Source organism: Papio anubis, chromosome 16, assembly GCF_008728515.1.
Source record: "Papio anubis isolate 15944 chromosome 16, Panubis1.0, whole genome shotgun sequence".
Lineage (NCBI taxonomy): Eukaryota > Metazoa > Chordata > Mammalia > Primates > Cercopithecidae > Papio > Papio anubis.
Window position 1 is genome coordinate 31,866,812 of NC_044991.1, and position 23,210 is coordinate 31,890,021.

The window sequence follows — 23,210 nt, forward strand, 5'->3', positions numbered from 1 at the left end:
CTAAGGCACCAGAATTGCTTGAACCTGGGAGGCGGAGGTTGCAGTGAGCCGAGATCACGCCTCTGCACCACTGCACTCCTGCCTGTGTGACAGAGCGAATCTCCATCTCAAAAAAAAAATTAAGATTGAAATTAAAAATTAAAATAAAGGCCAGGCACAGTGGCTCACACAAGAGAATCACTTGAACCCAGGAGGCGGAGGTTGCAGTGATCTGGGATTGCACCATTGCACTCCAGCCTGGGAGACGGTGAGACTCCACCTCAAAAAAAAAAAAAAAAATTTAAATTAGCATTCGGTGCTATACAGAATGAAAAATAGTCTCTTAAAAGTGAAGAGCTGGGCGGTGGCTTACACCTGTAATCCCAGCACTTTGGGAGGCTGAGGCAGGTGGATCACTTGAGGCCAAAAGTTCAAGGCCAGCCTGGCCAACATGGTGAAACCCCGTCTTTTCTAAAAATACAAAAAATTAGCCTGGTGTGGTGGCCATCGCCTGTAATCCCAGCTACTTGGGAGGCTGAGGCAGGAGAATCACTTGAACTCGGGTGGCAGAGGTTGCAGTCAGCCAAGATTGTGCCACTGCACCCCAGCCTGGGCGACAAGAGCGAGACTCCATCTCAAAAAAAAAAAAAAAAAAAAAGTGAAGAGCCCAAGCTGGTGCGGTGGCTCATGCCTGTAATCCCAGTAGTCTGGGGAGGCTGAAGCAGGCAGATCACCTGAGCCCAGGAGTTTGAGACCAGGCTGGGTAACAGGATGAAACCCCGTCTCTTCAAAAAATACAAAAATTATCCGGACCTGCCTACCTGCCTGTAGTTCCAGCTGCTCAGGAGGCTGAGGCAGGAGAATCACTTGAACCTGGGAGGCGGAGGTTACAGTGAGCCAGGATCATGCCATTGCACTCCAGTCTGCGAGATAGAGCAAGACCCTGTCTCAAAAAAAAAAAAAAAAAAAAAAAAAACAGCACCCCGGGGAAGGAGCTATACATGTTGTCTTACTTCCCTGGGTGGCCGTAGGACACAGGACGGGAAGTGTGTGGTGGTTTTCTCTGTCTTCCCTACAGCACCAAGCACAGAGTTGGGTGCCCTTCCAGCCCTCGTCCTTCCTTGCTGAAATGTTAGACTGGAAGATGAGAAATGGTATCATTTTAAGGCATTAACCATTCCAGCCAAGGAACTCTCATTTCACAAGTTTAGTGGAACTCTTAACGTCGGCCTCTGCTGCAGGGGACAGCAGCGTGATGTTTCAGAACCTGACTTTGGAGTCAAAGCCTGGATTTGAAGTCCAGCTCTGCCACCTGCTAGCTGTTGGCAATTTACTCAACCTCTCCATGCCTCAGTTTCCTCATCTGCAAAGGTGCTGCACTTGATAGGTTTGTTTTGAGGATTAAGTCATATGAAGCACGGACAAAGGCCGATGCCCGGAGTTACTGCTGCTGTTCCTCTCCTGGTGCAGCACAGGTCTCCCTCACTGGGAGGGGCAGGGCCAGGCAGTCGTCTTGTATTGGTTTCCTTAAACAGGGGGTTAATGCCCGGACGTGGGCTAGGCTCAAACTCACCCTGTCCGAGAATGTTGGTAACCAAGCTTTCCCATGCCAGAGTCACCCAGGGCTTGTGATGAAAGCACAACACGTTGGGCTGAGTTTCTGATTCAGTGCCTCTGGGGTAAAGCCCCAGAATTTTTAGTTCTAAAAAGTTCCCAGGTGCTGCTGTGGTCCGAAGACCACAATTTGAGGAACACCCCTTTAATTTTTCTAAATTTCTCTGATGATAAACATCACCTGGGATGCTTGGTTAAAAATAAAATTGCAGCCAGGCATGGTGGCTCACACCCGTAATCCCAGCACTTTGGGAGGCCGAGGCAGGAGGATTACTTGTGTCCAGGAGTTCAAGACCAGACTGGGCAACAAAGCAAGATCCAGTCTCTACAAATTAGCCAGCGTGGTGGTACGCTCCTGTGGTCCCAGCTCCTCAGGAGGCTGAAGCGAGAGGATCACTTGAGCCCAGGAGTTCACTGCCTGGGTGACAGAGTGAGACCCTGGCTCAAAAACAAAACAAAACAAAACAAAAACAAATGTAATTTCTAGGCCCTCCCTGGAGTATCTAATTCAGTGGGTTTGGGGTGGAGGCCAGGACTGTCAGTGTCTAACAGATCCCCCAGGTGAGTCTCATAATCGATTCATGGTTTAGTCACACAAGCGCCTATAAATCCTAAACCTTGTCACAGACCCTTGGCCCAGGCCTAATTCGCTTCATGCCTCTACCTTGCAGTCAAGGTGGGGCCTGTCTCCTGGAGGAGACCCTGGAAATAGCACCTTTGTTTTCACTGGAAAGGTCAGTTGGCCAAAGCCCGGGGAGAGCTGGCTTTGTGATGTTAGTGGTGTTTTTCCATGATTGCCTTCCTTTCTGGAAGAATGTGCCCCAGGCAGCAAAGGCAGCTGGTGCAGTGCCCGTGTGCTGAAGATGTTCAGCGTTTCCACATTCTTGGCTCTGGGGAGAAGTCAGGAGGGCTAGCACACACAGACGTTTTCTGATGAGACAGGCGAGGTCACAGGAAAGTAGATGGCACGCGTTGCTCTCTGTCAGAATAACACGCAAGTGAGAGAAGGCTGCTCCTTCAAGGCTGGCCGTGAATAAGTGGGGATTTCTGCCTGTTCTCTCCCTCCCGCCTCACCCACTTTTCCTGCAGAGGCAGTTCCTGAGCCATTGCCGAGCAGGATGCTAGTTTTAGCGTGGATTACATTTCCACCGGGTGAAGCTTGCCGCATGATGTCCATCTTCTCCAGCCACCTGCTCAGCATTAGAGTGTTTGCACAGTTGTCAGGGAAGGGAAACCCAGGGGCACAGCCCAATAGGACAGAGGATTGCCGAGTCCCTCTGATTACGAGTGGGTTAATTTAAAAGTGAAAACCATGGTTCCCCGTTGCCCTTTGAAAACCACCCAGGAACTTCAAGTGGTTCCTGGCAGCAGCCTGTTCATTCGTGGTAGGGTCTGCTTGAATTCCTGGTCTGCACTTCTCAGGTTACATCCAGGCAGTCGGGAGCTTGATCGAGACCTTCTCCCTGGTCTTGTCACTCTGACAGAGGCTACTGGCTGGGAACGCTTGGGTTCTGGGAGAACCACCCAGGAAGGCACAGTGTGACACCGTGTGGGCCCTGGTGGGAATCCCAACTTCTTATGCAAATGACCCGACTTCCTTAGGCTTCAGTCTCATCATTTATAAAAGCAGAGCAGCCCCGGGACCTACAGCATTTGTGTGATTAAATGAGCTACCCAGGGAAAGCAGCTTGTGCTGCGGGCACACGGTCAGGGCCGCCCTCCGTCAATCACTGTCATCCTCGGATCTACCCCTCTTGACACGCAGAGGGCTGCAGAGCACATCAAGTAGGTCTAACCTTGTCTGTTTAGAATCAAGTGGGTGTGCCCGTTGGATTTCTTTCCCATGCTAGGTCCGCCAGTGTCTCAGTGAGAAGACAGCTGGGGGGAAATTCAGAGCAGGTGCTTTGAGTTGAGTAGCTGGGTATAAACTGAGGCAGGGAAGGATTTTGCTGGACACTGTTCTAACTGGAACAGCCAGCACCTTCTGATGGAGGCTTTTCTGGGGGACAGTCGGGGTGCAACCTCTGACACCTCTGAAAGTAGCGTAAGCCTGCCCTGGCTTTCACTGCAGCCCCTGGCACATTCCTGCTGTCCTGGCCACGCTTGGCCCTGTGAGGAGGACAGTGGGGACCCGGCACCTGCCCTTGGAGAGAGTGTGGCCCTGGGGGAGGCAGACTCGAATCAAGCAATCTCACAGGGCAATACGTTGTCACCAGTGCCAAAACAGATCCTGTGAGGTGGGAAAGGTGATCCTGATGACTAGATCTTCTGACCCCGTCTCTCCTGGGAGGCTCTGTTCTGAAAAGTCACCCTCTCCCCAGAGGGAGGGTGAAGTTGGTTGTCTGTGTTGCATTTGTTTCTGGTATAGTGATCTTCTGTGCTGAAGAAGTTTCCAGGCTAAGGTCGGCCGCACTGCAGGTTCCTCCCTCATCTTGCCCTCTCCCTCCAGATTCCTCCCTTGTTTGCCCCTTCCCTCCTGGTTCCTTCCTCCTCTGCCCCTCCCTCCAGGTTCCTCCCTCCTCGGCCCCTCCCTCCAGATTCCTCCCTGCTCTGCCCCCTCCCTCCAGGTTCCTCCCTCCTCTGCCCCCTCCCTCCAGAGACGCAGGTGCTCGGAGCTTCGAGGCACTGAATTCACACTGCGAATCTTGTGTGTGACTTGCAGGACCTGGGCAGACCCAGAGACTGCCCCAGTCCTTTGAAAATGATGGACTGAGCTGGGCGCGGTGGCTCAAGCCTGTAATCCCAGCACTTTGGGAGGCCGAGACTGGCGGATCACGAGGTCAGGAGATCGAGACCATCCTGGCTGACGTGGTGAAACCCCGTCTCTACTAAAAAATACAAAAAAACTAGCCGCGTGAGGTGGCGGGCGCCTGTAGTCCCAGCTACTCGGGAGGCTGAGGCCGGAGAATGGCGTGAACCCAGGAGGCGGAGCTTACAGTGAGCCGAGATCCGGCCACTGCACTCCAGCCTGGGCGACAGAGCGAGACTCCGTCTCAAAAAAAAAAATGATGGACTGGAAAGGAGTTGGAAACCCCCGCCCGGTTCCTCTGTGTCCTTCCCAAAGAGAGGGTGGCCTGTCTGGGGGCGGCATGCAGAAGCAAGCGCCAAGGTCTCTGGGAGGCGGGCTGGGTTTGCCGCTGGTGCGGAGGTGAGCGTTGCTTTCTGCTGTCTTCTGTGCTCCCGTGGTCCTTGAGCTGTTGTGGAACCAGCTGATGCCACACTAACGGCTGTGGGCTGGCCTCGCTGGCCTCATCTTGGGACATTTCTTCAGTGCCCACATTGTGCCTGTGCAGCTGTCCTCACGACGTGGCGCAGGGTGAGGAGGCCCCTCCCAGTGAACTGCAGTGCGGCCCTGCCCTGCTGCCAACTGCTGGGCCGCCTTGCATAGGCCCCGGCTGCTCAGCTGGGAAGGAGGAACCGGGGCCTGCCCTTGGCCCAGCGAAGATTTGAGATGAGCATAGATGCATCCTGAGCTTTGCTTTGTGTTCAGACAGTGTTAAATGACATGCACTAGGTTGTGTATTGTGTTCATTAATAAGAAAATAATGAAAACACCAACGTAAGGCAAAAGAATACCAGTAAAAGTAATGCCGAAAATAATCAAAATCCAGATGCCAGGTTTTCCATGGCCCAGATTCTTAGGTTCACCCACTTTAGACTTCTCCTCCCGGCCCTCCGCCCCCTGTGCTTGTGTTCTGCTACGCTTTAGCATGGCTGTGCGTGCACCTTTCCTCCCCTTGAGAATAAGGAGCTTTTGTTATTTTTATATTATTTGTATCTTTATTTTTTGTAGAGATGGGGTGTACCCGTGGTTGCCCAGGATGGTCTCAAACTCCTGGGCTCAAATGATCCACCCGCCTCAGCCTTCCACAGTGCTGGGATCACAGACGGGAGCTGTCGGGCCCAGCTGAGCATAAGAGTCTTTTCTGTGTCACCTTTGTGTTCCCTGCAGTGTCTAGCAAGTGCGTTGTAAGGGGAAGATAATTGAGTAAGTTTTATTCAGGTAAATGAACAGGTGAAGCCAATTCACTACCTGAGCTCCTCGCGGCATATTCCTGTGTCCGCTGGCTGAGCCGGAGGTGCTCAGAAATGTTCGCCAAGTGAATGAATGAGCAAACTCAGAGAGCACAAATAATCAACTCACAGTCCCGCAGCCAGCCAGTAGCAGAGCTGGTGCGGCACAGTGAGAAATCGGCCAACTGGAAAGAGGGAATACAGCCCACAAGACTGCCCCACTTCTGACCCCAGTGGTGAGTTCCGGAGTCTCCCAGAATCACCCACAGGTTTGACAGTTTGCTAGAACTCGCAGAAGTCACTGAAAGCGGTTGTCCTCATGGTTATGGTTCATTACAGGGAAAGGGCACAGGTGTCAGTGAGCCAAGGGAAGAAGTACGTAGGGTGAGTCCAGGAAGGAACCAGACTCAGTTTCCGTTGTACTCACTGTGGGGCCAGGACGACCGTACTCTCTCGGTATCGATGTGTGATAATACGCCAGGAGTATTGCTCACCTGAGGAATACTGAGACTCTGTGTTTGGAGTTTTTATGACATAGGCAATGATTGATTGATTGATTGTCCATATGGTTGATCTCAGTCTCCGGGTCACTGGATACCGTGCAACCCAAAGCCTCATCCTAGTCACATTACTAGACTATGCAACATGACCTGAGGCCCCCGGCAAACAGTGACAGCCCCATCGACAGGGCATCCCAGGCATGTCTGGTTTACCTTCTTGAAGCCAAGACAAGGGCTGGGGTGCTGTCTTTGGACAAGGCGAGCTTCTTCACCTGGCAGTGGTCGCCCTGGCAGTGGTCGCCCTGGCAGTGCCCCTCAGTGCTCATCGTGGCGTATTCGCTGGTTCGCCCTCTCACACACAAGCGGGCTGTGGAAGAGCCTGCCTGGGCAGAGAGAGGACACACCCTCGCAGGAGGTCAGGGCAGATGCCCCCTCGTGCCTGATGCTTCTTGGGTTTTGTTGGGTCAGAGGTCAGGCTGTGGCTTTAACGTGAAAGCCGATTGCCCCCAGCCTCTCACTGCAGGCAAGGCCTCTCCTGAAAAAGATGCTTTGGGAATTATCAGACCACGAAACACTCAGAAACAACTCCATTTATGCAGCAATGTTGGGGGTTTTGCGCGTATTGGAGCCCCACAGGTTGCAGGGAACCCGGTGTTGTTCCTGTCCTGCCTCCCTCCACAGGGCAGGAGTGGGGTACACTGCTGCAGGAGGGTGGCCAGAGTGAGGAGCTACGGTTGGGGTAGTGTGCGTTGTGGCGTGTGCGTTCTCACGGGGGTGCAGCTTCCTATGTCAACCATGCTTGCCTGCAGCTGCGAGGCGAGTGCTTGGCAGTGCAGCAGCCGACAGGAGCGACGGCGCTGGGGTTAGAGGTTTGTCCCCACCCTTTCCCTGTCATCTCTGTCCTGTGGCTTTGCAGTGAGCAGTGCCTTTGCCGTCATTTCCCTGTGTGTCCCGACGGCACATGGTGGGTTCTGAGGAGTGCTGGGAAATGGAATCTGTCGCCCCACCCCGGCACACGGACTTTGATCATCAGCTGGTTCAGTCCAGGCCTTTCTGGGCCCCGCTTCCCCCACCACGCCCACAGCTCTCCTGAGAGGCTTCTGACAGGCCTCAGTCACACAGAATTGAGTTCCTCTAACTAGGCAGCAGGCCAGGACCACCATTCTCGATTCCCAGTGTCATGGGTTTCTATCAGAAGGAGTCCACTGCCCTGCTTGTGCCCTCAAGGCCCTGTGAAACTTAAACCAGCGATCTCGGGGTTTGCTGGTTGAAGCACCCTGAGGGATGGGGCCGTGCCTTGAGTTTGCGCCACTGCAGTCAGGAACTTCCATGGGCTCCCTAAGGAGCTGCTCTCCCAGTTCTGCACGCTCCCCTCAGCGGGCAGAGGTTGGGCCAGACCCACAGGCAGCCCTCGGTGGGCCCCTCCCCACCCCATCCACCTGAGGAGAAGCGCGCGAGGTCTATGAGCAGGAGACATTCTTCCCTTTGTGCCCTTAGTCGGGCTTGGGTAGGTGGCTCCTCATGCCCGGGTACCCTGTCCTGCTGATGTCGCTCTCTCTGCCCTCCCGTCTCTCTCCACCTGCTCAGCAGCCGCTGTGCCTGGGACGCGTTGCTTCTGACGGTGGTTCTTCCCTTTCCCCTTCTCGGTTTTTCTTCATTCCCTCACTCTGGCCGTGTGGTTATTTCCTCACAGTAGTTCCGAGTCTGAGATGGAGGAGGAGGAGGACGAGGAGGAGGAGGAGCCTCGCCTGCCCCCCTCTGACCTGGGTGGCGTTCCGTGGAAGGAGGCCGTGCGGATCCACGCGCTTCTGAAAGGGAAAAGTGAAGAGGAGCTAGAGGCCTCGAAGAGCTTTGAGCCTGGGAATGAAGAGGAGGAGGAGGAGGAAGAATATGAAGAGGAGGAGGAGGAGGACTATGACGAGGAGGAGGAAGAGTCCAGTGAAGGTCAGAACAAAATCTGTGCTCCTAACCCTGCCCTGTCTCCCAAGGTGATCTGTTTCATGCGTGAGTGTAAGAGGTTTCTGGGGCTGACGTCACACGGACGTGCCTCCTGCACAGCCCAGGGGCCACCCCTCCCGACCTTAATCATGGGGGACAGAGGGAAGGGCACTGTGGCGTTGAGCAGACGGTTGGCAGTGGAAATAATGTCCCTTGTGCACGTTGGTTTAGAAATTGGAAGTAGAAGGCAGAGAGCCAGTCTGAGGACTCACCCAAGTTAGGCCACTCGTTCTTGTCTCCTCCTCGTTTTCTCTTTTTGCCCTTTAGTTTCAGTTGAAAAAATTATTTAATAAAGAAAGGGAATTTAGCTTTCTAGAGGATTCCTTGATCCTAGTCTAGGGTTTCAGAGGTGGCTATGAGCTTAGTGCCTCAGTTGATGGCATCCAGGGCAGCGTTTGGGGGACAGTGTCCTGAAGGGAGACTCAGGCTCAGGGGACAGCTGCTCTGAGATTTTTCTATTCTGCCCCTATCTCTGGCTGTGTGTGGCCTCAAGTGATGAGGAGGGACGTGTTGGGCCTGTGCAAGAGAGAAGGCCATTCTTTCTCTGCTCCGGCAGCACAGAAGCCTGGGGGATGGGGAAGACGGAGCTAGGGCAGTGGAGATCTGAGTCCCCAAAAGATAGCTGTGGAATGATCAGGAAGGACATGACCTTTAACTTCTGAGCACCAGTGACTCCCTGCAGTGGTCAGAGGAGCGGTTGCGTTCTCAGTGGCCCCAGGCCCCACAGAGCTGGCACTGAGCTCGTCTCTGCTTCTCCCGGGTCCTGTGTGCTTGCTGCCCAGTCTCATCCAGGGATCTGTTTTCTCTGGCACACAGGCCTAAGCCCATCCCGGACAGGGCTCATGTTCCTGATCCAGTCCCCCGGGAGCTGTGCAGCTCCGGGATGCTGGCCCCAGTGAGGTGGGTTGGACCAGAAGGAACTGCACCCTTGGGCATCCGCCTGAGCGGTCGGGGTCAGGGACTTCCTCCGGCTCCCTAAGGAGCTGCTTTTCCAGTTCTCTACTCTTCCCTCCAGAGGCAGAGGCTGGGCAGGACCCACAGGCAGCCCTTAGTGGCCCGCACTCCACACCCAGTCTGCTGTAGGAGAAATGGGGTCTGTGGACCTGGGCTCTCCCTCCATGCCGCCGTGTCTGCAGAGCCAGGTGCCGGTGTGGCCTCTGCTAGCCAGCGGAGTGAGCATGCACCGCTGGTCCAGGGCACGGTGTTTTGTTTGCACTGTTCCAGACATCATCATCTCCATGTGATGACGATCACTCGGCAGCTCTGAGCCCCGGCACAGCTTAGGGTCGAAGCGTGTTCCCTTTTCATTTCCTGTAGGAAATGAGCTTTAACTACACAAACACATACTGACAAATTCAGCTGAACTCTGAGAGTCCCGGACAGGAGCCTGTGTCCCTAGCCCAGGTGCGAGTCTGTTGGGCAGCCGACCTCGGTGCCTGTGCAGGCAGTGGCTGGACACCGCTGCTCCCTTCTCTTCCCTCCGACTTATCCCCCTGTGGGATTCCGGATGCTGTGTGGGTTTCTGGCTCCCCCTGCTGTAGAAGGGGAGTACTGCGCCAGGACACACATCTGCAAGGCCGGTGGCCATGCCAGGTACCTCCCACAGGAAGATTTGAGGGCATTGAAAGGTACCCCCTTTGCCCCGTGCCCACCTTCTACCACAGCTCCCTGGCAGCCATCCAAAATGTGCCTCCAAGAGCATATCTCACAGACAAAGGCCTGGAACTGAGCTCTGCACACACCTCGCTGGGCTCCTCTCCCTGGTCCCAGCCTGCCCAGACAGCCAGGTGCAAAGTAGCATGTGAGTCAGAAGAGATTCTGGCGGAAGTTGGAGAAGGCTCCAGAAGTGGCCTCATGGAATGCGGCCCCACCTATGCCCCATATGTTTTGCTGCAAGCTCCTCATCTCCAGCCAAGACTTGGCTGCTTCTCTGATGCAGGAAACCTCCTGTCACCAGCACAGGTGACTTTAATGTCTCTCTAAGAAAGGAAGAAATGTTGGCTTGTGCTGTCGATACGTCCCCAGGGCTGCGTGTATTAGCAGGAAGCACAGCAGGACTCTGAGAGAAGAATGCCTCTCTTCTCTTTGTTGCTGAGGAGGTAGAGAGAGTCCTGTGACATCCAGGCTGTTAGGTGACTCTGCTGTGACTCAGTCCCACTCAGCACCATAAAGAAAGGCAAATTGACCTTAGAAAAAGTCCACAAATCTATAAGACCAGCAACTCCAGCAACGGGCTGATACCCCACGTACAGCAGAGCTCATAACACTGGGCGGTCTTGCTGGTCCTTTCTGCTCATTTCACATTCCCTGTTGCTTGAAGAGACTGTCATAGTGATTGAAGCCACAGCCAGATTGTCTGGTTAGACTCAGAGGAGGCATGTCACCCGTTCCCAGATGGAAGCTGGCTCCTGGCAGGAACACAAATCCTTCAGATCAGGTGGCACCTGCTCTTGCTGCCTGAACAGCCACCTTCCCTTCCCAGTTGCTGGCTGTCCCTTTATCTTAACCTAACTGCGTGGCACGGTCCGACACTAAGTACAGGGATCCCACAGGGCAGGGATCCGGAGGGGCCACTGGTAAGTTTCCATATAGCTGAGAAACCAGGCCTTGTTTCCAGAGGTGATAAGCAGGGCACCACATGGAGTTTTCAGGTAAGAGCTTTGACCTCAGAGAGATGTTGGTCTCATTCTCGCCTGTGAACTTCCAAAGGTTTGGAAATGGACATGAAAGAGCTCTGCTTCCCTCCCAGTCATCGCCTCCCCTGACTCTGCCCTCCACTGGGATCCATGTCCTTGCCTCAGACCCAGCATGCAGCATGAGGCCCGCTAAGGGAGGGGGACTGTTTCTCTCCAGCAGCAGCTCCAGCTGCAGAAGATGCCAACCAAAGTGCCCGCAAAGTCTATCTCTGTCCTGTGTGAGCTGGCCAGCTGGTGGCAGAATGACACAATCTCTTCCCTCCTCTGTCGTCACCCAGCCATCAGCTGGGCGAGTGGTGCTGGGCACCTTGCTGTGTGACCAGCAGGGGCAGGGTAGTGCATTCCTGGGGTCTCACACTGTGCTAGGCACAAAGCAGGTCCTTGTGGCCCCTGGGGGCTGAGCCTGCAGAAGCAGGCTGGAATCTGCTCTGTTTCCATCTTGGCACATGGGTCGCCTGAATGCCGCTTAGAATGAAAGGAGTCTCAGAAAGGAACGTGTGATTCTCTTCACTGAATTTAATGGTACACATATGGCTGGAAATGACTGGGTCACACTGAATGAGCAGCAGGACTGTGCGTGTGTGTCTGTGTGTCCGTGTGTCTGTCTGTGTGTGTATACTTGTGCATACATGTTCTTAATTTTTACTTCTTTCTGATTCATCCTGATCCTGGCCAATGCTGTAACTTCTCTTTCTGTTTCCTTTCCCGTGCTATTTCATCACCTCCTTCCCCACCTCATTTCTCCACCCCTTGACCCTGGGACACTAGCCGGGAACCAGAGGCTCCAGCAGGTCATGCAGGCGGCGGATCCTCTGGAGATCCAGGCTGACGTGCACTGGACTCATATCCGTGAGAGAGAGGAGGAAGAGAGGATGGCGCCGGCCTCTGAGTCCTCTGCTTCCAGAGGTAAACGCTCCCAGCCGCAGGCTGCAGCGTGCCCGCAGCACCACTCCCCTGCTGCCTCTGTCGCCACAGGGGGCCTTTCTGTCAGGGCAGAGCCTCGTGTGAGGTCACACACGGGAGCCGGGCGCATCCCGCTTTGCTGCTGTCAGTTGTGACACCTGCACTTTTCATCTGAGGATATGTAAAGTTCTCTGTGGATTAAGAGGTTGTGGACTCTTTCTCCGTTGATGCGAAGTGGTAAAACGAACATGATCTTGGGTAAACCAAGAATTTCCTGTCTTTCTCTCATGTTTCTGGCCACGGCTGCTCTTTCCTCACTTTGTAAAACGTTCTGGTCCTTCCCTCACAGAGTGTGTCTGGACGTGAATGTGTGTTGGCAGGAAGGGGGCGGGAGGGGCGTGTTTGGAAGTGAAATGAAGTCTTGGGAAGAGATTTCTATCCAGGAGGCCTCTAGAGTAGCATCATCACCAGCCCCAGGCTTTAGGTGGGACGATCTGTGTCACACAGTAGGATGAAGATGCACCTTATTCTGGTTTCTTTTAATAAAGAAATAGCAATAAGAAGAACCGTGGAGACTGTTGAGGGACGTGGTGGCCGCTGTGCCATCCTTCCCAGCGTGCCGTCTTCCAAATACCTACCCTCGGTGTTACCTCTGCTGTCACTCCTGTGTGTTCACATTTTCATTCAGCACCGGTCACGGGCCACACACCCTGCCAGGCTCTGAGCATACAAAAGGGGCGTTTCCTGCCATCATGAAACAGCATTTAATAAGACGTTTGTTCCTCCCTGGCCCCAAATCTTCACCTCTAGGCAAGACCAGCCTCCATTTCCAGCTTGTGATGGCGCTGTGAACACCTGCAGCACTGGGCTGGCCTGTGAGCTTGGGAGCGCTCTGCAGCCCTGGGCCAGCGGCGGCCCTACCTTGGGTTTTCCCTCTTCTCTTCGCATCCCGATTCTCCATCACACAGGCTAACAACAGGGCTCGCACCCCTTGTTGGTGCCGGACAGGCCTCTGTCCTGAACGCCGTCTCAGTTTCTCTTCGGTTTGGGATTTTAAGGATGACCTCGGCTCTCCTCGTGGGGAACGCATATTGCTGTGTAACTTTGTATTTGTCGTCTGTTTTAAATTCAGTGCCCGACCTTCCCTCCATACGCCGCGCGGCGGTGCAGGCCTGGCTGGAGACGGTCTCCGGAGGTAGTCTGGTGATGTTCACTCTCTCCCCACTCACCGTAACCTCTCTCTAGGCGGCTCTGCTGGTACCTTAACACTAGACTCCTGGGCCTGTTGCAAGTGCATGCCAGGGCGGCGGAGGCGGGTGGGGGCACCTGCATGTCTTGCCAGACAGCCCGCCCTTGCATGGATCAGACGCACACCCCCTCCTTCAGGGCAGCTCAGAGGGAAACAGGAGGGCAGGCAGGACAGACACAGGCAGGTTTGTATTGATAGAGTCGGGTAAAAAGGCCAGAGCCAAAGGAACGTTTTTGGCACTGAGATGTTTAAAGTGTGTTGAGGATGAGGTGGGTCCTGATTGAGTGTGAAAGGGGAGGAATCAGAAGATACTCCACATCCTACCAAGGTATCAGAGAAGGAGGCAGTCAAAACCAGGGGTTTATGGGAGGATGACGGTGGAGAGGGATGGGCAGAGGATGGGTGGATGCTATTCAGCTGACAGGCTGGGTGTGACCAGGGGTGACACCAGCCAAATCCAGCCTGAGCTGCAGGCGTCTCATCGAGTGCAGGAGATCGTTGAGCAGCCTGAGTTGTCCTTCCTAAACGTTTCTGGAACTGTGTGTTTCTCACCAAGGGACTACCAGCATTTGGGGCAGGACAGCTCTTTCCCTCACAGAAGGTTTAACATTCTGGCCTCCACCCTTGCAATATCCGTGCAGCCTCCACCACCCATGAAGACACCAAAAATCTCTCCACAAGTTGTGAGACACTGCCGGAGGAAGGGCAGCGGTGCCCCCAGCAGCACCACTGTCCTAGCGGTCACTTCTGGGATGCACACATGGGAGCTCATGGGGCTTCACTGGCCTGTCCCTGTGTCCTCCCGGCAGTGGGAGAAACAGGCACACAGCCACAGGGGAGGGCCACTGCTCTTTGTACAGAGACGGCCAGCTCCCCTTCTAGACAGTGTGGGTCCCTAGGGCAGTGGGGCAAGAACCCCCCAGCTGGCGGCTGAGGGAAACCAAGAGCTGAGCGGGTCAGTGGCTCCTGGCTTTCATAGCGCGTGGCTCATCAACCTGCGTGGCAGCTTCTAGCACCCTGCACTCCGTCTTAACCTGAATTTCACCCCCAGATCCACCCCTCAAGCTGTGTCTCTTTCAACACCGCTGCTGCTGCGTTGATATTTCTCACCTGTTTTTTGTCTCTGTGACGATTGTTCCTTTCAAGGTCCTGCCGAGGAGTGTAGACCTCTCACCCACCTGACTCTACCACAGGCATTTCTTAGTAGAAAGTCTACAGGAGAGCCACGTGAAGGACCAAGGCACCAGGGCGGGTCAGGCTAACCCAGGGTGCCCTGGGCTGTGCCCGGCTGGGAGGCCTTTGTGGGTCTCCTTGGTGCTGGCCTCCAGTTCCCTCGCCAGCAAGAGTGTAGGGTTGCCATCTGGATCCCTGGGCACCTAGATTCACCCCAACAAATCTGTCAGGCGTAGTGGCCGTCTCCATGGCGCGGGCCGGATTCTGTTCTAAACGGGGCTTTCGTTCCTCCTTTTCAGAACTGGTGTAGTGCAGCCAGGAATTCTTTTGTCTTTGCCTCAGAAGTCCCACTCCCTGGTATTTGAGGAACTGTCTTCCTTGAGTGGCCAAAAGCAGTGTTCTCACACCGAGGTTGTAACCCATAGAAATACTTGAGGCGTCTCCCCCTGCTTCCCAGCAGGTGCCGTTGCTATAGGATAGCATTTGGCACGGCCAGCTCCGTGGGCCGCTCTGGAATCTCAGGGAGGCACGTGGCCCTAACTGTCAGCTAGTCTGGGAACCCACCCATCTCTCCCTGTGGCGTGGCCCGTCTGTTCCCTTCCAAACCTGTTTCATGCAGTTCTTCAAACACTAGATTTGAACCGTCCTCTTACAAACTGTGCATAAAAGATAAACATAAGCTTAAGGAATTATTAAAGAAACAAAAACTCATATAACTGCCACCCTGGTCAAGGAGTAAAACGTTACCAGCGTCTTCTAAGTGCCTGGCCTGTGGAGAGAAGACGTTGCTTCCGAGGCTTTGCCCTCCCATTTCCACACAGTTTTTTAAGAAATCCACCTAACCGGGCGCCGTCGGTTCCCTGCTCCCCAGCCTGGGGCTTTGATCTGTGCAGACTCTTGTGTATGGACATCAGAGCATAACTCCTTTCTCCTGAAATTAAAACCCTTAGGGGTAATTTGGGAGTGGCTGGGCTTGAACCCTAGGAGAGCCTGCAGACCGCCCCGGTCAGTGGTCCTGTGGGTCTCAGGTGGTGCGGGTCTCAGTGTCCTCAGAGCATAGCGTGCCGCCCTCTTCCTGCCGGTGCAAGTTCTGAGTGTGGGAGGTGGGGACAGGGTGTGTGCGTGCTTAGGGGCTGGCTCCTGGGGAGGGGAAATTGTCGAGGGCTTTGCCTCATTTTGCAGCCCTGAAGGGCCACTTGGAGTCCAGAGGATGAACTTTACATACCCTCAGCCCCCAGTGCTCTCCCTAAGTATTTCTCTAAATTATTGCAAGGGAAGCTCGTCTGGTGCCCCTGCACGCGGCACTATGGACAACCCCCTCGGCCGACTGGACCTCAGCCTTCTCGCTGAAGAAACAGTCCCTCTAATTCTATTGCAGGCTGAGTGTTTCTTATCCAAAATGTTTGAGACCAGAAGTGTTTTGGATTTCGAATTTCTTTCGGAAGTTGGAATCTCTGCATATACATAATGAGAGATCTTGGGGATGGCACCCAAGTCTAAACACGAAATGTATTTATGTGTCATATATACTTTGTACACGTAGCCTACAGATAATTTTATACAATATTTTTAATACTTTTGTGCATGAAACAAAGTTTTGGCTGTGTCACCACGTGAGGTCTGCTGTGGAATTTTCCGCTTGGCCTCTTGTCAGCACTCAGAAAATTTCAGATTTTGGAGCATTTTGGATCTTGGATTTTCGGATTCGGGATGCTCAGCCTGCGTTATGAGGGCTGAATGGCTCCTGGTGTGTGAGGCGGTCAGCACATGGCCAGGCTTTGGTAGATGCTGTTGGGCCTCGGCCCAGAGAAGCAGTGTTTCCCCTTCCACCCTCCTCCAACTGAGGTTCCTACAGCAACGTTTGGGGAAAGAGGAACAGTGCCCCCACCTTCAGCCGCTCTTCTCTTCCCACTTGGCCCCTAGCACTGAGAAATGCCAACCTCCTGTGTTTGGGGGCCCTGGGCCCCCCAGCAGCCGTGCTGCGTGTGGAGAGCCCCCTGGGCCTGGCAGCATCTCCCTTCTGGAGCCTGCATGGCACTGCCCTGAGAAAGGCAGTACCTCTCACCCCCATGAAGATGCAGCCTGTCTGTTCTCCTTTTCTTCCTTCCTTTGAACCTTTCTGCTTTGCAGCTCCGTTGGATGAGAATGACCTAGAGGAAGATGTGGACTCGGAACCAGCTGAGATAGAAGGGGAGGCAGCAGAGGATGGGGACCCAGGAGACACTGGTGCTGAGCTGGATGATGGTAGGGGTCCACCCTCCCTGCCCCTGTGGTGGGAGCTCAGGGAAGATGAAGGCAATATGCTTTCCAGCAAAATCAAGCTCAGTGAGGCCGCCATTGGGCCTCCTGGTTCCTTCTTGGCTCCGCCATGACTGGAATGCATCTCATTCCACCCGACCACCACCTACCCACGAGCCCCAGGCGACTTGGCCTGCACTCGTCCGGCTGGGGCTGGGTGCCTGAGCCAACCTGCGGCTTTACACAAGGCCTTTAATCCAGCTGACTGGCTCCCAAAGCTAGATACCCGGAGGTGTGTGCTGCAGCGCAGTCTGGTTGTGAGGGCCTGACGGGGTCAGGGGCGAGACTGGGAGGAATGAGAAGAGCCCAAGCTTGTGAGGGGGCGCAGGCCTCAGCTGTGGAGTTGGTGTGGCAGTCAGGGCTGCTGAGAGGAGGAGGTGCCTAGAAGGGGGCCTGTGAGGCCAGGCCTACCCTCCACAGGCACACCCTGTCTTTCTCTGTCGTAGTCCATCATGTGTGACTGTTGCTGTATTTAGAAAGAAACAGCCCCACAGGCTTTGATGCGGCCCCGCTTTGCCAAGGCAGGAGGGTGCTTTTGGCCAGACCCCTCAGGAGCCGGGGTGGTCTGGTAGCCAGGTCTATCCCTGCATAAGAAGGGCCTCCTAGTCTGCACCTGAGCAGTTGTGTTGCAAATGAGCAAGTGGTGGGGCTGCTCTCAGGTGGAAAAGGAGTCGGCCTCACTTAGGGTGTGCACCTGCTTCTGCCCCTTCCCTCTGCCAGATCAGCACTGGTCTGACAGCCCGTCGGATGCTGACAGAGAGCTGCATTTGCGGCACGCAGCTGAGGGGGCAGCAGAGCCGGAGCTGAGGGTATCAGAAGATGAGGAGAAGCTGCCCGCCTCACCGAAGCACCAAGAGAGAGGTGAGCCTGTCACTGATGGGAGAGACAACTTCAAGAATTCCTGCAAGAGCCGTGTGCACACGAGAGTGGCTCAGGGGCCAGGTGCTTCAGAGCAGAGCCACGGTGCACGCCAGCCTCCGAGGTGCAGGGAGCTCCTTGCCTTTTCCTCCTGTGTCCACCCTCCTTGTGCCACAGGCTGCTGCAGATGCTTTGGCCAATGGCCCTTTCCTTGTGTAGTTTGGGTCTGGGAGAAGGTAGAAGGTTTGTCCTGAAGCTCTGCGTGCAGAGCCTGCACGTGGAGGAAGCCCACACTCTGACCTGGTGTTGACAGGAGCACCTGCAGAAAGTGCCGGGCAGCCCCGGGAAGACGCTTCCAGGACCCTGGCCTCTGAGAGAACCTGTGCTTTCCAGAAGAACTGGGAGCAGACTCAGCGACCTGCCCTCCACCCTCCTCTCCGCCCTCTGGGGCTGGCTAATAGGGGTGCCCTCCTAGCACATGGCGGGGCTTCCTCTTGTAAGGCCCTGTGTTCATTCTTTTCAGGTCCCTCCCAAGCCACCAGCCCCATCCGGTCTGCCCAGGAATCAGCTCTTCTGTTCACTCCAGTCCACAGCCCCTCAACAGAGGTAAGGGTTTCGGGCTCGCTGTGGGGTACAGAGAACTAATGGGACCCCAAGGACACATATTAACCTCTGTTTCGGGACCCATGGTGTGGGTCCCACCAAACTGGGGCTAACATAGCCTGCTGGCCTCCTCATTCTGAGGAAGACTGAAAACTCTCGTCCTCCTTGTAGTAAGTGGAGCTGTTGGTGACAGGAGTGGCCTTGGAGTTCCAGCTCAGTACTCTTGGGGATGAGGCTGTCTGGGTGGCATGGGTGGCACCTACTAACTCTGCCCCACTCTGATCCCAAACCTGAGTCGTCTACCCCATGTCACTGTGTTAGGTACACATACCACATACCACATGTTTAATTTAAACATAAATTTATTAAAAATAAATAATGTATTGTACATAACAAATGTATAATAGATATATTAAAATTATGTTTAAATATGTTATAAATTTATTTTTATAATAAATTTATAATAAATTTATTAAAAATAATTATTTGTTTATGATAAGTGGTATAATAAAATATTTGATATTTTATTCAAAATAAATTTATGTTCAAATTAAAGCAATAATATTGATGGGATGATTGGTTTGATACGACAAATGCATTTTTAACATTATGTTAAAATAAATGTATAACCATTGAAATTTACAACATCCAGCCAGGCGCAATGGCTCACGCCTGTAATCCCAGCACTCTGGGAGGCCGAGGCGGGCGGACCACGAGGTCAAGAGATCAAGCCGCATCCTGGCCAACATGGTGAAACCCCGTCTCTAATAAAAATACAAAAAATTAGCCAGGCGTGGTGACAGGCGCCTGTAGTCCCAGCTTCTCGGGAGGCTGAGGCAGGAGAATGATGTGAACCTGGGAGGCGGAGCTTGCAGTGAGCCGAGATTGCGCCACTGCACTCCAGCCTGGGCAACAGAGCGAGACTCCGTCTCAAAAAAAAAAAAAAAAACGACATCCATGCAGACAGCCTGTGGTGTGTGAACCACATGAAGAATGCTGCAAAGCCAACTGTGACAGCAGGTCCTGTGGAACATGGTTTGAGAAATACCGTCTGCAGGCCATATGAGGGAGAAAGCTGGAATACAAAGCCTACATCTGCTTGAAATAGTCTTTGGGATTCTAGGAAGCATGGAACTATTCGGTGATTGATTGATTGATTGATTTTTTTTTTTTTTTGAGACAGGATCTCACTCTTGCCCAGGCTGGCATGGGCAACAGTGCAGTGGCATGATCATGGCTCACTGCAGCCTCCAACTCCTGGGCTCAAGCAATCCTCCTGCCTCAGCCTCCTGAGTAGCTGGGACTACAGGTGCCTGCCACCACACCCAGCTAATTTTTTGTGTTTTTAGTGGAGACAGGGTTTTACCGTGTTGGCCAGGATGGTCTCAATCTCCTGACCTCGTGATCTGCCCACCTCAGCCTCCCAAAGTGCTGGGATTACAGGCGTGAGCCACCGTGCTCAGCCATCTGTGAAATGGGGAGGCTTTGTTTGAGACTCTTGGATGGGGTGATTTAAGGACTGGTGTAGGAATCTCTGCACATCTTTGGGCTTCCTGGGGAGGACAATTTGATCATAATGCACCGTGATAAGTAGCTATTGTAAGTTTTCTTACGGTCCTGGCCCCTCTGTATGTATGTCAGGGATCTTGGTGCTCTGGGGCCTCCTGGAGGGTGAGAACTGCATTCATCCGTGTTCTTTTGGCCTGTGTTCCTATGAGTGAACAAAGAATATAGGATGTATTTGAGATGAACCAAACCCTGAAAACCCAGTTTGTCTAAACTAAGCAGAGTGGTTCTAAACACTGAACAACTGGGGCAGAAAGTGAAAAGTGTTCTCCTGGAGCTGTTCTAGTAACAACTGGAAGGATGGGGAAGTCCTGCAGCAGGCACAGGTGCAGGCGCTTTGAGCGAGAAAGCTCCATGAGGATGCTGCTGGCCGTGAAAGCCCCCACTTCTCAGCGGCTTCTGTCTTTCTTCCCTGCAGGGGCCCCGACTCCCACCTGTCCCTGCCGCCACCCGGGAGACATTACCTGAGGATCGCCTTTTCCCTGAGCCTTTGCTCCCCAAAGAGAAGCCCAAAGCTGATGCCCCCTCAGATCCGAAAGCTGTGCACTCTCCCATCCGATCGCAGCCAGTAGCCTTGCCAGAAGCCAGGACTCCGGCCTCACCAGGGAGCCCGCAGCCCCGGCCGCCCGTGGCAGCCTCCACGCCCCCACCCAGCCCACTCCCCATCTGCTCCCAGCCCCAGCCTTCCACCGAGGCCACTGTCCCCTCCCCTACCCAGTCCCCCATACGCTTCCAGCCTGTCCCAGCCAAAACATCCACCCCACTGGCCCCTCTCCCTGTCCAAAGCCAAAGTGACACCAAGGACAGGCTGGGCAGCCCCCTTGCCGTGGACGAGGCCCTCAGAAGGAGTGACCTGGTGGAGGAGTTCTGGATGAAGAGCGCGGAGATCCGCCGCAGCCTTGGGCTCACCCCTGTGGACCGCAGCAAGGGGCCTGAGCCCAGCTTCCCCACGCCTGCCTTCAGGCCAGTGTCCCTCAAATCCTATTCCGTTGAAAAGTCCTCCCAGGATGAGGGACTCCACCTTCTCAAGCCTCTGTCTGTCCCCAAAAGGCTGGGCCTGCCAAAGCCAGAGGGTGAGCCTTTGTCCCTGCCAACCCCCCGGTCCCCGTCGGACAGAGAGCTGCGGAGCGCCCAGGAGGAGCGCAGGGAGCTGTCCAGCAGCTCTGGCCTGGGCCTGCACGGGAGCTCCTCCAACATGAAGACACTGGGCAGCCAGAGCTTCAACACCTCGGACTCCGCCATGCTCACGCCACCCTCCAGCCCGCCCCCGCCCCCGCCGCCGGGTGAGGAGCCCGCCACCTTGCGGAGGAAGCTCAGGGAGGCCGAGCCCAGCGCCTCGGTGGTCCCGCCGCCCTTGCCCGTCACATGGATGCGGCCCCCCCGGGAGCCTGCTCAGCCCCCCAGAGAGGAGGTGCGGAAGTCTTTTGTGGAGAGCGTGGAGGAGATCCCCTTCGCTGACGACGTGGAAGACACCTACGACGACAAGACTGAGGACTCAAGCCTGCAGGAGAAGTTCTTCACGCCCCCGTCCTGCTGGCCGCGCTCGGAGAAGCCTCCCCACCCACCCCTGGGCAAGGAGAACGGGAGGCTGCCTGCTCGGGAGGGGGCGCTGCAGCCACAGAAGAGGGGGCTGCCCTTGGTCTCAGCGGAAGCCAAGGAGTTGGCCGAGGAGCGCATGCGAGCCCGAGAGAAGTCCGTGAAGAGCCAGGCGCTGCGGGACGCCATGGCCAGGCAACTGAGCAGGATGCAGCAGATGGAGCTGGCCACGGGCGCCCCCAGGCCCCGCAAGGCATCCTCAGCACCCTCCCAGGGCAAGGAGCGCCGGCCCGACTCCCCCACACGTCCCACTCTCAGGGGCTCCGAGGAGCCCACCCTGAAGCATGAAGCCATCAGCGAGGAGGTCCTCTCCGCGCCGTCGGACTCGGGGGGCCCAGATGGCTCTTTCACTTCATCCGAGGGCTCCAGTGGGAAGAGCAAGAAGAGGTCATCACTCTTCTCCCCCCGCAGAAACAAGAAGGAGAAGAAGTCCAAAGGCGAGGGCCGGGCCCCAGAGAAGCCCAGCCCCAACCTCCTGGAGGAAGCTGCCACCAAACCCAAGTCCCTGTGGAAGTCGGTCTTCTCTGGGTACAAGAAGGACAAGAAGAAGAAGGCCGACGACAAGTCCTGCCCCAGCACCCCCTCCAGCGGGGCCACGGTGGACTCTGGCAAGCACAGGGTGCTTCCCGTCGTAAGGGCAGGTGCGTCAGCGGCCGGGCCCACTTGCAGGCAGAGCGGGAGGGGCTCGGGTCATTGGGGCTCTCAGGATCCATGCTCCCACTGACCTCCCAGGGGTTCTCAGGAGCCGTGCTGACCTAGAGAAGGGACTGAACCATGGGTTCACAGGGCATAGCACGCTGCGTAACAGAGTTCTCAAAGCCAACTTGAAACTGTATCAGGAAGACTATGGAGGTTTGTGCCCTTCCTAAAGTCAGATGACCCCAGAGGGGCCCACTCCTGCACAGGGCAGAGGGCAGTGCTGCCAGGAGGGGCTGGGCAGGCCCGGGTGCCACCTGCTTGGGGTCAGCTGTACCCTGCCCAGGCAAATGTATCCCCCAGGATGGGGGAAGGATCCCTTAAAGTAAAATGAATGCAGCCCCCTACCCAGCCTCCGCTGCATGTGGGAACGTAGAATCAGGAGAGCGCTGCGCCTGCTGTCTGGCACCATCCTCACGTGACCTCCCTCTCTCCACAGAGCTGCAGCTCCGGCGCCAGCTAAGCTTCTCCGAGGACTCAGACCTCTCCAGTGATGATGTCCTTGAGAGGTCCTCGCAGAAGTCACGGCGAGAGGTGGGTAGTCAGGCAGGGGGGCTTCACGGGGCCTGGGCCCCTCTGCTCACTGCTGGGCTTTGGTGGGGTAGAGAGGAAGAGCAAAGCTGAAGCCAGGGATGGACAGCTAGTGGCGCACAGCCTGCTGACCGTTGACCCCTACACACTGAGGCGGTCACACTGGGCTTTCTACATAGGAGCTGGGGCCGTTGGCATCCACAGCAAGGGTTCCTGTTTTCTTGTGAAGAAGTGAAGACTGGAGCCATTCCTGCGTCACACTCCTCTTCGCTGGAGGAGGCAGCCTGGCATTGTCTATTTCTTCCTTGTCTGTTCTTCCCCAGGGCCTGGAGAACACTGCCCAGTCCAGGGCTGCTGGCAGGAGCTGGGACCTCAGGCACTGAGCATTGTGCCTGGTCCTGCCCACTTGGTGGGTTTGATAGTTAGGGAGGGTTTGTCGTCTTAAAGGACTGGTCCAGGAACTGACCTGCAGGGCTGCTAGGTCTGACTCCGTCCCTCGCTTTCCAGAGCCCAGGACTTTGGGTGGATCAGTGAAGGTGGAGGGGAGAGGAATCAGCACACTCTAATAGGCACCTGTCAGCATACAGGGTGGGCGGAGCCCTGGGGCCTGTGCTCCTCCTCCTGGCTGGGGGCAGCCTGGCTGTCTCCTGCTTCCTGCCTCCCTTTTGCGTGAAAAGCTTCCCCAGAATGTAGCATGCCTTCGTTGCAAGGCTTCTGGGGCTTGGACTTGAGTCTGCCCTCTCCTGCTGCCCGGTAACCCAGTCAGGCTACATGGTGCGCCTGAGCCCGTCACATGCCCATTCAGTGAAGGTGGCTCCTGCAGCCTGAACCAGTTCCTCTTTAAATAGCTCAGCAAACTGGACGCTTTATTTCTCATCCCCTCCTTCGTCTCCCTTGGCCTTGCCAGCTCTTTGGCCGCTCTCCTAGAAGATTCTA

General features: G+C 55.2%; 1 protein-coding gene across 16 annotated transcripts in view; it reads left to right on the forward strand.

Annotated features, from left to right (window-relative positions):
- MICAL3 (microtubule associated monooxygenase, calponin and LIM domain containing 3) overlaps positions 1-23,210 on the forward strand; it is a 233,225-nt gene that overhangs the window by 181,832 nt on the left and 28,183 nt on the right. For 14 of the 16 annotated variants that reach the window (XM_021921345.2, XM_017945111.3, XM_003905196.4 and 11 more), the window contains 7 exons: positions 7,801-8,051; positions 11,570-11,707; positions 16,257-16,370; positions 17,145-17,285; positions 17,806-17,888; positions 19,870-21,688; positions 22,183-22,277. In XM_021921345.2, the coding sequence (XP_021777037.1) occupies positions 7,801-8,051; positions 11,570-11,707; positions 16,257-16,370; positions 17,145-17,285; positions 17,806-17,888; positions 19,870-21,688; positions 22,183-22,277 (2,641 nt within the window). Of the gene's footprint in view, positions 1-7,800; positions 8,052-11,569; positions 11,708-12,836; positions 12,900-16,256; positions 16,371-17,144; positions 17,286-17,805; positions 17,889-19,869; positions 21,689-22,182; positions 22,278-23,210 lie in introns of all 16 variants that reach the window. The other 2 variants (XM_009216749.4, XM_009216751.4) reach the window with 2 other exon arrangements.